The 14,204-nt window shown below is 37.3% G+C and overlaps 1 protein-coding gene across 1 annotated transcript; it reads right to left on the reverse strand.

Annotated features, from left to right (window-relative positions):
* Positions 1–2,444: 2,444 nt before the first annotated feature.
* Positions 2,445–7,872, reverse strand: LOC122658224 (probable L-type lectin-domain containing receptor kinase S.5). Its single transcript, XM_043853138.1, has 2 exons — positions 6,560–7,872; positions 2,445–3,280 (listed from the first exon to the last, which is right to left on the reverse strand). The coding sequence occupies exons 1-2, from the start codon at positions 7,833–7,835 to the stop codon at positions 2,445–2,447; spliced, it is 2,112 nt and encodes a 703-aa protein (XP_043709073.1). The 5' UTR covers positions 7,836–7,872.
* Positions 7,873–14,204: the final 6,332 nt, after the last annotated feature.

Consider the following 14,204-nt stretch of genomic DNA (forward strand, 5'->3'; position numbering starts at 1 on the left):
TTATCCTCTAAAGTTGGTGGAGGAGGGGGGGGGGGGGGTGTGCACACTCTTATTTATGAAACAAAGCAATTTTGTTGATTAAATTATACGTAACTCTGGCCGGTTTATTTGATTATCCTTTTTATTTTATTTTGTCAAAAAAAATAAATAAATAAAACTTTCTTGATTTTACAAAGAAATTAGGTAAATTACCAGAAAATATACAGCATTAGAATTTAGGAATAGAATCACACTAATGAGACCACATATGTTTTCTTTTAATGGAATATGCTCAACCTAAACATATATAGCTGAAATTTCTAATTCTTGTGTTCTCCTGTGTTGGGTCTCCAACCCCCATGTTTCTCATATAATTTTATGTATGTTTTATTTCCAACCAAATACCCTCTAGTGAATTTTCTTTTTAATTCTACTTTTTCTATGAAAAAATTTATTTTACTTCACTCCACTTCATTTTCAACCAAACAATGCCTTTTTTTTCTTTTTTTGTTTCATTCCCAAATCTTAGCATATTCAAAATAATTCTACCTATGATGACAAGAAGGATGCCTTACACATAGTTTGGTTCTCTAACTAATGAAGAAAGGATATATATATATATATATATTGGTTATTTAATTTACAACAAGCTCAAAAGTAATCAAATGACATTTTTCATCAAGAATAGGGAAAATTACAGGATTAGGCACTTTTGAGTTTATCTTTACAAAAGTGTCTAGTGTATATTTCACTTAACAAAATTAAACTGTTTTGAGTTTGAGTTTACGCAAAACAGTGTTCCTCCCTACCTCATTGAAAGACCTTTATGACAGATTTACTCCCCAACTCCCCTTCCCCAATCACGGTCCGACGAGACCAGCTGCTCATATCCCCTTCTTCTTCTTCTTTTTCTTCCTCTTGCCACCCACCTGTCATGCCCCTGCGCCCCCACCCCTACCCCCTTCTTCTTGTTCTTGCTGCCACCCAACCAATCCCTACCCCCTGCTTCTTCCTTCTTCTTGCAACCCCGCCCAACCCCTATTTCTCCTCCCGCCCACCCTCTCTCTCTCTCTCCCCGCTTGTGTGTGATTAACTGGTACAAAGAAGATCTCCTATTCTTCCTCGCTCTGGCTTTGGTTTGCTGTGCTCTGTGCTCTATTGCTGCGTAAAACAACTCCATTTGTATTTGTATTTGTATTTTCTCCCCTATCTAAGAGAGTTGGCCTTTCCAATCCCATTAGAAATATATATATATATAAATACCCACAGAGCTTCCAACGAATTTGGTCATCATTTGTTCTTAGTTTTCCATTTTAAAAAGAAAAGAGAATAATCATGAAGAAAATGAAGAGCCCATCAGTAATACCTCCGCATGGCTGGACTCGTCAAGGAAATTGATCTGGGCTCACCATTCCAACCATGGCCATGGTTGCTCTGGCACTCTTCCTGTACATTGTCTTAGATAAAAGAAAAAGAAAAAGAAAAAGGAGGATGACAAGATCCATTGATCAGGTTAATGGAGATGAAGCAACATTGAGGTTTTTTGTCCGCTAAGATTTGAAGCATCGGTTGATGGTGGACGTTTCTTAGTTACTCATGGTGCCTTTCTTTATCTTGTATTGAGAAAGGAGATCTGGATTCCGGCATCGAAGAAAGTAAACTTTTATTGATTGCCACAAATGTGTTGGACTAAAGAGAGGTTAGCAATTGACTGGTGATGGAATATACTGCTGGAGGCTTAAACTGAAGTGATACAGTTAAGAACCATGGGAGGTGATTTTGTGATGAAACGCCTCCACCTGCTTTGCATACATGTTCCGTCCCGAGAATAACAGAGGGTACCGCAGGAGGGAGGAAGAACGGAGGTGGCGGACGAGGGATTGCAGGGGATTGAGTGGGTTTGCAGAAGTAGAACAGATGTTTATCCTGTAGTCGCAGGGGTGTGGCGGGTGGGTGGTAGGAGGAAGAAGAAGAAGGGGGGGATAGGAGCGTCTGGTCTGGGAGTTGGGGGGTAAAACTGTCAAAAAGGTCTTTCAATAAGGTAGGAACACTGTTTTGCCTTTTGTAAACTCAAACTCAAAACAATCTAATTTTGTTAAGTGAAATATACACTAGACAGTTTTGAAAAGAAAAACTCAAAAGTGCCTAATCTTATAATCTTCCCAAAAAAAAAATTATTAGATAACTTGAAATAAGTGATATACAACAAATAAAGCACAAAAAAGATAAGAAATTCTAAAACCAATACCCTCCCCCACTAAATTAGGTATTTTCAAATAAAAGTGAATAATGAAGAAGAAGAAAACTAATAATTTTCCCAATCCCTCCCCCACCCCCTACCCCCTACCACCCCCCCCCCCCCCAACAAAAAAAAATAAAATTCTTGGTAATAACCCATAGAAGCTTTGCAAATTACACAAATGCTAGCCTAAGAATATCTTTGAATTCTTGATATGTGATGATCCTCAAGCCAAGGAGATGTCACTATACCTCACATAGTTCTCCCGTGTCTCGCAGTGTAGGGTCCACTCCGACTTCTGGGACCCATCATCAGAAGAACAAGTATTGTCAGACTTATCGGTGATCAAACTTTCCATATCAACACTGAAACCCGTCGCCGGCCATACAAAGGCAGGTTTGATGTACGGCGTATCGGGTGGTGGCACGGATCCTGAGATGATCTGAACGATGATCGGAGTTTTGGGTCTCTGGGCAGCAATAGGATGGGAACAGGCGAGGCCCAGGAGCAATAGACGCTCGGCTTGCTGTGCGTCGTAGTTATCCACAAGCCTCTCGTCGATAGCATGGAGAATACGACCCTCACGGTAGAGAGTCCAGACCCAGTCTACCAAGAAATGGAAACCAGCGATGTTCATCGAGGGACGCTTACCACAGACCACCTCCAGGACGACGGCGCCGAATCCGAAAACGTCGGACTCGGTGGTAGCCTTGCCCATGTGGAAACACTCGGGTGCCACATAGCCCATTGTGCCTGGAACGCCCTCCAACTCGGCGTAGGAGGTCTTTTCGTTGTCAAGGGCCCTGGCAAGGCCGAAGTCTCCCAAGCGGGCATTGAAGCTGGAGTCGAGCATGACGTTGCTGGCCTTGAGGTCCCTGTGGACTACTCTCTGATCGTACTCATCGTGCAGGTAGTGTAGGGCCGAAGCTACACCGGCTATGATGTTGTATCGACGCTCCCAGCTCAATGTCTTCTCGGGCCCACCGAATAGATGGCTGTCTAGGCTGCCATTTGGCATGTAATCATACACCAGCAGAAGCAAGCTATTCTTATGGCACCAACCTGTGTGAATTCTGAATTTCATCAAACACATGTAAGAAAGATTTTTTGTTTTTCTTTTTTTTCTTGTTTTGGTTGCAAACAAGGCTATTCATTCATGAGTGCCCAGCATCAAACAAAGAAAAACATAGTACATAACACAAATAGGAAACATGATAAACGCGAGGTTTCGATATACAATATTCAAAATCAAGGAATGGAAATTGACTTAGTCTCACATGCCATTGACAGAATCATCCAGGTTAGAGGTTGGTTCACAACCACTTTCCTTGTAAACAGACTGTAAACACAGCTAGTTTTAAACACATGCACAGACCGTACCAATAAAGGGGTCTCCACACGTGCCGAAAAGAACTGTGGCTTGGGTTTCAGAACCGTTGAAAACATCAACAAAGATATGGGCAAGCCCATAGAAAAAATTATCGACACAGCTAACAATACAGCTGGATACATGACAAATATCCATGATGCTGCAGGGATCAGGATGAATGGACATGACTGACAAAACCATGTGCAATATAAGAAAGACTAATTTGCAATGAAATTGATAGATATCTACTATGGATTACACTAATTTGCAGGTCACAAAATTCAAATCCAACGTTTTCCATGCAGGTCTTATCCTACTTAGGAAAAAACGTGTACCATTGGAATATTTTTTTTGTTTTTAAAAAATCTATTTCAATGGGGTGTTCAGAAATGGTGTGAGTAGTTGTAGGTTACCATTTTCTGGATTTCTTATAATTAAAAGAAAATTCTTCAAACCACGGTGGCAATTGTCGGTATCGCACAGCATATTAAAAAGTTGGTTTAATAATATTATTGAGACGTATCAAAGAGAGCTAAATATGATTTGATATGCATTGATATGCTTATGATACATCTAAAATAAGTGTTTTAAGCATTAAGTACTATAAATAAATAAACAATAAATAATAATATCTAACCAATGTCAACTTATCCTTTTTATTCACGGCATCTATGCGATTCAAATATTAATTGAAAAATGTAATATCAAACTTGCTAATAATTAAAGGTCCAATATTGTAAGTGATATGCAAGCTCCACATACTATCAAGTATTAAATAGCATATATCAAATATTTATATGTATGTTAACCACGCTATTACTCTACTCATAACATAATAAACAAACCGGAAGTAGTATGCATCTCTACTTATAATAAGTACTTAGTGATATATACATTTAATTAAGTAGGTACTTGATCGATACATCAAAAGTTCTAGAGTTGATGAAAAGCAGTTAAATCAAGTATTTTAATCTATCTCATACTTGATTGGCTCAATCTAACGCACATACACTAGAGTAAGCCCCATTAACCATATAACATAATTATAGATCACAAATAAATACGATGATCTGAATATAAGTTAGTTTTTCAACATAAATATGATAATTGACCAGAACAAATAAGAATAAAAACAAGATTCAAGCAATAAAAAAAAAATTTAAACATACTTAAACATGCGACTTGACTTTGAAATTAAATCTCCACTTTGACGAGTTGTAATGCATATTTTGCCAGTTTAATCACTTTTCCTATGATATTTTTTCACTATGGATGGGATTCACATAAGTTTTGACCCCAAAAAATTAGTAAGCAAATTTATTTCAAAAACAAGAACTTTTTGGATATTAGGAGGCATGTGAATTGACTTTATGACCGCATTGAATTGTATCATCCCACATCAACCCGTATCAATTTTGATTATAAATATTGGGCAATAGATCTCTACTTAGTTGCATGGTCTCTACACAAGTATTTGGGCCGATGGGTGAGCACATCTATGTGTCTGTCTAGGGGGTAGAGGCATCATTTCACAGTGTCCTGTGAGAGGGCGTAGAAAACACCACCAAGTAGAGATCTTTTTCCCATAAATATTTTTTATATTACCTTTATATCATATCATCATGGTTGATTCCGTATCCTATCAGTTATGTTAGTCCATATCATATCAACACTTGATACCATGCTTCAACCTAACATCTGCTAGTTTCAACCAAAAAAAAAAAAAAAAAATCTAACATCTGCAAGAAGAGAATGATTTTCCAAACGAGGGTATAAGAAATTGTAAAAGCAGGATCATTACTGTCACAAAACAACCCTACCTAGAAAAAATGTGGGACTTTGAACGCTTTTATATATTAATTGGGTCTCTTCTCTCTCTCTCTCTAATGATTTAATTTTTTTAAAATGAATATTTCGACATAGTATTAGATTTATTAGGCCCACGTATTTTATTGACAAGCTGGTTTAGGTCCCATAAGTAAAATCTCTCTAATTTTTCATGAAAGAATGAGAAATAGGATTCATTTTCTTTCCACCCGTGATGAAGACGTTCTCTTCATACATTTCATCTGGTCCTCTGGTTGGACCGAGGGAATGAATAATGATTATCTGAATCCAATCCTAGTGTCACATGACTCACATCATCATTAATGAACTGATTGACATGAAAATATGAATCCAAGTAAAGACAATGAAACCTATAACTCTATAAGGATGACTCACATCATCATTAATGAACTGATTAAAATGAAAATATGAATCCAAGCAAAGACAATGAAACCTATAACTCTATAAGGACTGTGAAAATATAATGAGAGATTTAAATAAGGAATAAAATTCTTTGCGGGGAGAATTGTGCCTAACATGACTAGACACAGAAGCGCGCCAAATTATCCCACTCTTCATGAAAGGCAGAAATGCTGCCTTTATGATGCCAACAGGCGTGATTTCATTGGCTCCATGCACATGTAAGGCTAGACTCATAGGAAATTTATCCTCTCAAGTGTGGTGCACCTTCGAGTGTGGGCACACTTACGATTCCAACTAAAACATACGTAATGGCATTTTTCTCCTCCTAAGTGTTGAGTGGACGATTGGATTACACTTGAGGGCCATTCTCACAGAATACCAACCCTTTTGGAAGAGACCCCCTTACTTTATTGTGTCAAACCCTATAATAATTTGGATACTCTATTGTTGCCTGCCCATGCGGTCAATAGATGACATGGAGCCTCACACAGGCAGAGTGCTGAGGCAATGTGTAGGACAGTCATTTTGCCTCTGCCTACATGAGGCAGTAGACTGGCCGCACGGACAGGTGGTAGCAGAGGATCCCTAATCGCAGAAATACCAATAACTTATCCAAAGATGAAGGCATGCCCAATCCTCTCCCATAATTAAATTACCACGTTGAGGATTCAGCTTTAAAAACAAATGAAATTAAAAAATGGAACAATTTCCTGCACACTTACCAAGTAGTCGGACTAGATGTTTGTGCCGGAGACGATTGATGATGGTAAGCTCAGCGAGAAAGTCATCGATCCCCTTCATGTTATCCCTGGAGAACTTCTTCACCGCGACTTCAATGTTCTCCTCCGGGAGAACCCCCTTGTAGACTACCCCGAATCCACCCTGCCCAAGCTTCATCTTCTCGTCGAAATTGTTGGTAGCTTTCTTCAGATCCCCAAATCTAAACTCCCTGGGCATCCCTGGTAAACTCTTCAGCGCCCCCAAAATGTTGGGGTTGTTCACAACCCTCCTCTTGTTAAAGTAGTAAACCATCCCCACAACACCAATCCCAAACAATGCCAAACCTACCACCCCAGCCACCATCTTCACCAAGTTCAGATCCCTCTTTTCCGGCAGAGCCTCCACAGATAGCTCCCACCTGAGCACGCAGTTCAACTGCGCCAGATTACCTGTCGATGCTGAGAACCCCATGTAAGAGTATTGGTTCACATAATCCTTGAGGTTTATCTTCTCACTTAGAAACGGCTTGCGGGGCTTCTCCGAACCCTCACTGACCATGAAAACCTCCATCAATTTTGCCCTTCCGTCGTATTGAACCCACACGGAGTAGTTCGTCGGTTCGTCTGGCGCAATCTCGATCCCAAAATCGGAGAGCGACACCGCCTTGATGGAATTGACGCTGTGGATGTTGAGACCCATATGGTTCCCATCTGGGTCGAAGTCTTGCTTTAAGGTGTCGAGCTCAATGGCGACGATCTTGTTGGATGAGTTCCCATCGAGGGTGGCATTCGTGAGTCCCAACCACTGGCCGAAGCTGGCCGACGGGATATCAAGATCTGGGGCGATGAGGAAAGCGAAGCCTTCGCCGACGGACTCCTTGTCAAGTTTGTAAATGTTTATTACGAAGGTGGAATTGAAGGAGGCGACAATATCCGAGTCCGTTGATGAGTTTCTGCTGCTCTTGTTCTGTGGTGAAGTTGATGAGGAAGAAGATTCTTCCCAGAGCTTGAAGGGTTCGGGAAGCATGACGCGCCCGGACTTGTTTAAGAGTTCGTAGACCTTGTTGGTAGTGTCAGGTGTTAACTGAAGGGCTTCTCTATTGATGGATGCATCGCCTGAAAAATCGAACTCGCCAAGGTTCTGGGCTGGACTGAAGCCGCTGAAATTATAGTAGTTTTGGGGCTTTTTCGCTGAAGATGTGGCCGGGGATAGAACTAATAACAGAAGAACAAACACAACGACGGCGGAAACAAAGTTCGCTGTGGTAACCATACTCATTGGGCTGCCGGAAAAACAATCGGAATAAGCAGGAGGACCAAAAAGGTGTCGTCTCCTTATGGATCTTTTGATAGACGAAGTAGGGAGAGAGTGGAGAGGAGTCGAGGGAGGGCGAGGCTAGGAAAGCATTAACTTATATTTTACATTACTCATCCTAACTTTCCCTGTTTTATATGTTTTCTCCAGGGAGGGAAGGTTTGATTTGTCACACATTTGCCAATTTTTTCCACCTGGGTTTCAGAAATTGATTCCCAATTGGTGGAATTAGTCAACCGACTCTGACTATTCTAGTTTTAAAATAAAAATAGGAAAAAAACTTTCATCTCTTCGATCATATTTAAAAAGGTTCAGAATTTGATTAGAAAAAAAAATTTAAGAAAAATTTTCAAAGGTGAAAATCTCATTCCTATTATCCCAATGCGTGTGCTTTTATTGGCCTACACATACGTATGGGCTAATCTTCCTTACAAAAAATGTCAAAACCCTTTTTCTTTATTTCATAAGGAAATTTGATTGAAAATTTGGGATGATTAAATTAGAAAAATTATTTAGATTACAAATTAAAGGAGAAGGTTAGAGAAACCACCAACTCTAGGTAAATTAAGCAGTTGTGTCTAATGGGGAAGGTGGAAATGTAGGATGAAGAGGGAAGGGGTCATTTCCATACGCTTGACGGTGTCGTACCTAGACTTTTTCTCTTTATTAAAAAAAAATAATAAAAAATAATCCTAAAAAATAATTATAAAATGAATATATTTTATATTTTTATACCAATTTGTCTTGTAAACTTACATGTTTTGTAATTAATACTTTGAAAAAGTTTTCTTCCACCTGTAGAAGACGGTTCACTGCCCCATCATCAAGTTTTAATATGGTCCAAAAATACCCTCCTCATTGCATTCTGCAGCCCATCCCACAACCACAACAAATAGATTCTCATTCTCCGTGGATGGAAGAAAACTTAGTCCTTATACCCGATTAAAAATATGGTTAAATATAAATACAAAAACGAAACATATAGATTTGAAAAATATTGGATCAAAAAACAAAAATATACACATATAAATTGTGAACCCAACCCATATTGTTAGTTAAATATTAAATTAATTGTTTAGAAATAAAAAATAGATTTTCTAATAAATTCAATTTTCCCCACACTAAAAAATGGAAAACGTATTTTATATGAGTTTGAAAACCTATGTTTTTTTTTTTTTTGGCACTTGTTTACCGATCAATTCAGAAAATGATTTTTAAAAAAAATGACATTTAAAAAGTGTTTTAACTAAATATATTTCCGACTGATTCGAATTAGAATCAATGAAAACTATTTGGTTCTTCTTTTATATTTCAATTTCTAGGGTTATGGTTAATTCCAATGATTCGAATTAGATTACCTGCGCCCAAATACTTGTGCGTTTTTATAGTCTGCACATATTAATGGATCTGATCATTGACTCTTTAGTTACAGACTTGCATTATATTGGATCTGAGTCTTCGGTTCATGCAAAAATCCAAATAGAAGATGGACGGCTTTCGGTGGGTTATATTATTAGTCAAATAAAAGAAAAGTCAAGTTGTACGGCATAGCCCAAAATTCAGAGAAGGAAAAATCGTTTGATTCGAGTGTTTCCAACTCAGTCATTATTTGGTCGAGGAACTTTTATATTCCTTTGTAGGTTTCAAACACAATCGTGCCTTGTGCCACTACACATTAAATTGTTAGCTAGCTTTCACAGTCTGAGAATTTTATGAGAATGAACTCTTTTCTGCAACAGTTAAATGGGTTCTCTTTCAGTTGAGTTGCGTTTTTTTTGATAGATTACTCCATATGACCATGTTTCTCTATTATATTTAGTCCATTAAGGGAGAGGACTTCCCATGTTGCTAGTGTGGGAACTGATCTACATGCCACATCAATGATTGTCTTGCAAAAGGAATTATTTACATTGGGCTCACATATTCTATTAAAAATGGGGCCCAACATGATAGAGAAATGATTAAATAAAAAAATCTATATGAGAAGAAAATTGCATTCGTGAGAAAATTTTTCCCTTTCTTTTATATGAGAAAAAGAAATGGATGTACGGTCAGCCAAAAAGAAGAAAAAAATAGAGAAAATTACATGATTAGTTACTTTTGGGTTTTCATTTACAAAAGTGTCCACCCTATGTTTGAGTTAATAAAAGTAGATAAAAACAAGTTAAGGTTTACATAATTGAACAAAATAATGTCTCTCCTTCCCACACTTATTTTTTTAGACATTTTTACCCCTATCATTGCGTTCTCGCCCAGGCACCACCATTCTCTGTTTTGTAAAACTAAACTTATTTTTGTCTATTTTTATTAACTCAAACATAGAGTGGACAGTTTTGTAAATAAAAACCCAAAAGTAAATATAATTTTCCCTAAATTTTTCACAGGTGAAGTGACCCTATGACCAAGTGATGGCCAATTGCGCCAGCCAGGCAGCTGATAAGCTGGCTGAATAGTACGAATTAATGGAATTGACTTATAAGATGAAACTCCTGCAATATTTCCTTCTTCAACCCCCCCCCCCTCTCCAACTTCTATGGTTCGTACATTTCAAAATTTTAATTCAAATTCAAAGAAAACGAGAAAGAAAAAAATAAAACAAATTTCCAAGTTCAAGTTCAAGTTCAACGCGTTTCATTTCTATAAAAACATGGAAATCCAAACGCAGGTTCCTTGTGAGAAAATTGGAGCGAGGGAGGCTGGAACTATATATGACTCATATCACCGGGTCTAACCTTACATTTTCCTACCACACATTCAATTCAAAGTCTTAGATATGGTTCATTGTATTTTAAAAAAAACCAGAAGCTCAATGTTTGAGTAATTTACCACATCATCTACAAGTATATAACATAACATTATCATAATACGCTTGGAATAATTGAAGAGTTCCCTTAGAGATATATATATATATATATATATATGTGTGTGTGTGTGTGTGTGTGTGTGTGGGGGGGGGGGGGGCATGGAAGTTCACGCGAAAACGTCGTCGGGGTAAGCATTTTTGCCTTTCATGTGGGGCCGGGAAGTCATTCGCCCCCTTTGTGTCTAGGTCCAAGGGCCCCACAAAAACCATTTCCCCAGATATATTTAGGGAGAAAGAACGTCACTCGATAGTACCCATAGTTAGTAAGTTCGGATACGACAATAATACGAGAACGGATACGTACGACAATTAATCGACCCACAAGGCAATAGTTTGTTTTAAAAAATCTAGTGTAATAAAACGCATAAGACAATTAATTGGTAAGTGTTTTAATATGGTTGCTTTGAAATAGTACAGGAGCTAAAATACAGGTTTATCCTAATAAAAATCAAGGAGAAAACTGATTTTTTTGTAACTAAATTCTAATCTTCTCATGCATACATGAACATTTAAAATTAATATGGTTTTCCAATTTAAAATCATTTTCCATTCTTTTGGATCTCTACATCTAATATTAATTAAGTTTAATCAACTAATACAATATTTAATATGGTGATTAATATACAATTAATACGACATTTAGGTTTAGGTTTCAGTTTTGTATTTTGTTTAATTAAATTAAAGTACATAAATATGTATTAATACAACAATTAATACGGCGATTAATACGACTGCTTTTAAAAGTTACGTGCGGAATTAAGCTACCCCATAGACTATGGTAAGAATCGAGAGTTTGAATTTTACAGTCAGGTACGACAATTAATATGCGAACTTACTAACTATGGAACATAGAAGAAGAGATTAAGGAGAAATTTAATCACTCTAGAAATGCAATAAATTCTTCATAACTCAATAGCGGAATGAAGGTAAGGCAACTTAACTCACCTGCAATTTGAGGAAAAGTCTGGGCTGCAGTCTACTGTTCAAGTTTTCTTTTCTTTTAAAACCGTTCAACAAGATATATATGCATTACCATGAAATTAGTAGGTTAATAATACCTGATTAAGAAAGTTATTATTGTGAGTCAAATTTTGACTCAAATGTTAATCCCCTCCTTCCCCAAACTACTATTTATAATAGAGGAAAAAAAACTCTGTTGGAGTATGGTCTACGCCAACATTTCCATGAGTCTATCTCTCTCCTCCCCATATGAAAAGACATCTCTGCTCCTTGTTTTGAGGAGGAGAGAAAAAGACACATGGGAGTGCTAGCATATGCCACACTCCCGGACAGAAAACTGCTTCCCTTATAATAGATTAAGTGATAGACCTATCGACCAAAAAAAAAAAAAAAAGACCTATAAGGCATGTACTACTACATATCAAGTTTAAGTGGAGAAATAAAGCTCTGAAGATTCATAAAAATAATAATAATAATAATAATAAAAATAAAAAGCTTCTTCTAAAAATAAATAGACAATTGAAAACACCAAGGATATGGAAATTTATACATGGGAGGGTATATGGTTTAATTTGTGTCTGAAATATGGTTTGTGGCTGATATAGACCATCTCTTTGATATATATATATGACCCTCAGGTTCCTTGATTTAAAAAGTATCTATTTCCCATCTCAGGCTCAGGCCCAGGCCCAGGCCTGCCCACTTTTACCCCCAACCCCCAAACCTAGTTTCATTATAATTTCTAACCTCCACTAAAATCAAATTTTAAGCCTAAATTTACATTTGGGACCTTTCTGATTATGACCTAAAGTTCGTAACTCGTTTGGTCAATCTTTAGGAAAGAGTATGGGGATAATAAAAATCGGAGAGTTTTTGTTGACTCAGTTGACACCAAAAGCATTTGTGGTAAGTAAGTAACTACGTGAAAGCCAAAAAACCAGAATTTCTGATTCTCTTCAGTCAGCCATCTAGATATATAATGAGGGTCACACTGTTTTACACAGCAACATCATCTCTATATATCAATTTCAATTTGAATCGGTTTGGAATTATTCCAAAATTGGTCAACTCAGTCGGACATAGTCTAGTTCGGTGAGAACTCGGGATATGTAGATAGAGGAATAATCAAAATTGGAGCTGGTCGATTCCAAGTTGAATTAATGAGCTGATTCCACCGATTCTAGTCCTATATTTAAAACTAGAGGTGTCAGTTGAATAGTTCGGTCTGATTTCAATTAAATTGAATCGATTTTAAGCATGTACTGGGTGAAACCAAAGCCAAGTCCATCAAGGTGAAGTTAATTTTTAGTTTGTACAAGGCAGGATCCCATTCTCGTATGAGAATGTATGAGAATGGGAGTGAGCCGCATGGATGGATGATACCGATTTGAGTCGACTAATATAGCCCATCTGTTTCCAAAACCGACACTATCTCAGGGGGGGGGGGGAAAGGATTGTGGATCTACTCTGTGAGACGATTGGAGATCTGTTTTGGCCGGCCATGGTCCTTTGATGAAAAGGGACTACTACTTACTGGGACTGCTTACTTTTTTGTCATGGCCAAAGGCTGGTGCTTGGTGCATTTTAATTGTTGTGTGGATTAGTGGACTACTATATTTTTAATTGGGTTTTGGGTCTGACCCCCAAAAAAAAGAAAAAATTGGGTTTTGGCAAGGAGAGTGTAAAGGCTGTTTCTTGGAGCATTTGGTGGGAGATTTCGGGCGGACCATATCTGTAGGCATTATTTGATTGCAAAGAAGATAAAAAGAACACGAAGTGAAATCAAGGTTGTGTTTGGTATGCATTCTTGGAATGTATTTTAAGTAGATTTTACATTCTAAGTTGATAAAAATAGTTCGTTCAAAAATACGAAATGGTCTAATTAACATTAAAATCAAATTATTACTAAATTTAACTAAAGATATATTTATTAAAGAAAGAATCTTATTGGAACCAAAGTTCCTTACAACAAGATTTTGACTTTTCTTGTTGGCCCCTAGTCTTATTCTTGTTTTTTCTTCTATCAAGAAGTGGAACACCCACATAAACATCATTCCTTAGAGGAGAAGAAATTTGAAACCTTTTTCATACATAAGTTTCTTAGTAGAGGAAAGGAGATTAGGATTTAAATGGGCTCTTGTTTTAGAAATGTTGAGAGCGTCCAGAACACCTACAATTCCTGAAGAGTTGCTCTCCTAAATAGGATAAAGTCAAATGTAAGATTGATAAACTGAAAAATTAAAACTATTTAATAAATAGTTCGATTTCGATCTCTACTACATTCTAAATCGAACTGTTTAATTAATACTCTTAGATGTCTCTGATCCCGGTTTTCGTTTGTGATCTATTTTTGGTGTACCTACAAGTAAGTAACAAGAACTCAATTAACAGAAATTTTAGTTATGAATTGCGTACAATAATGGTGAATAATTGAGCCTTAAGTCAAGTGATTCTCTAAGGCATCTTATTAAAGAAGCTCGACAACTCACAGAGAGGGAAAAGGGGAAAGA

This window comes from Telopea speciosissima, chromosome 4, assembly GCF_018873765.1.
Source record: "Telopea speciosissima isolate NSW1024214 ecotype Mountain lineage chromosome 4, Tspe_v1, whole genome shotgun sequence".
NCBI lineage: Eukaryota > Viridiplantae > Streptophyta > Magnoliopsida > Proteales > Proteaceae > Telopea > Telopea speciosissima.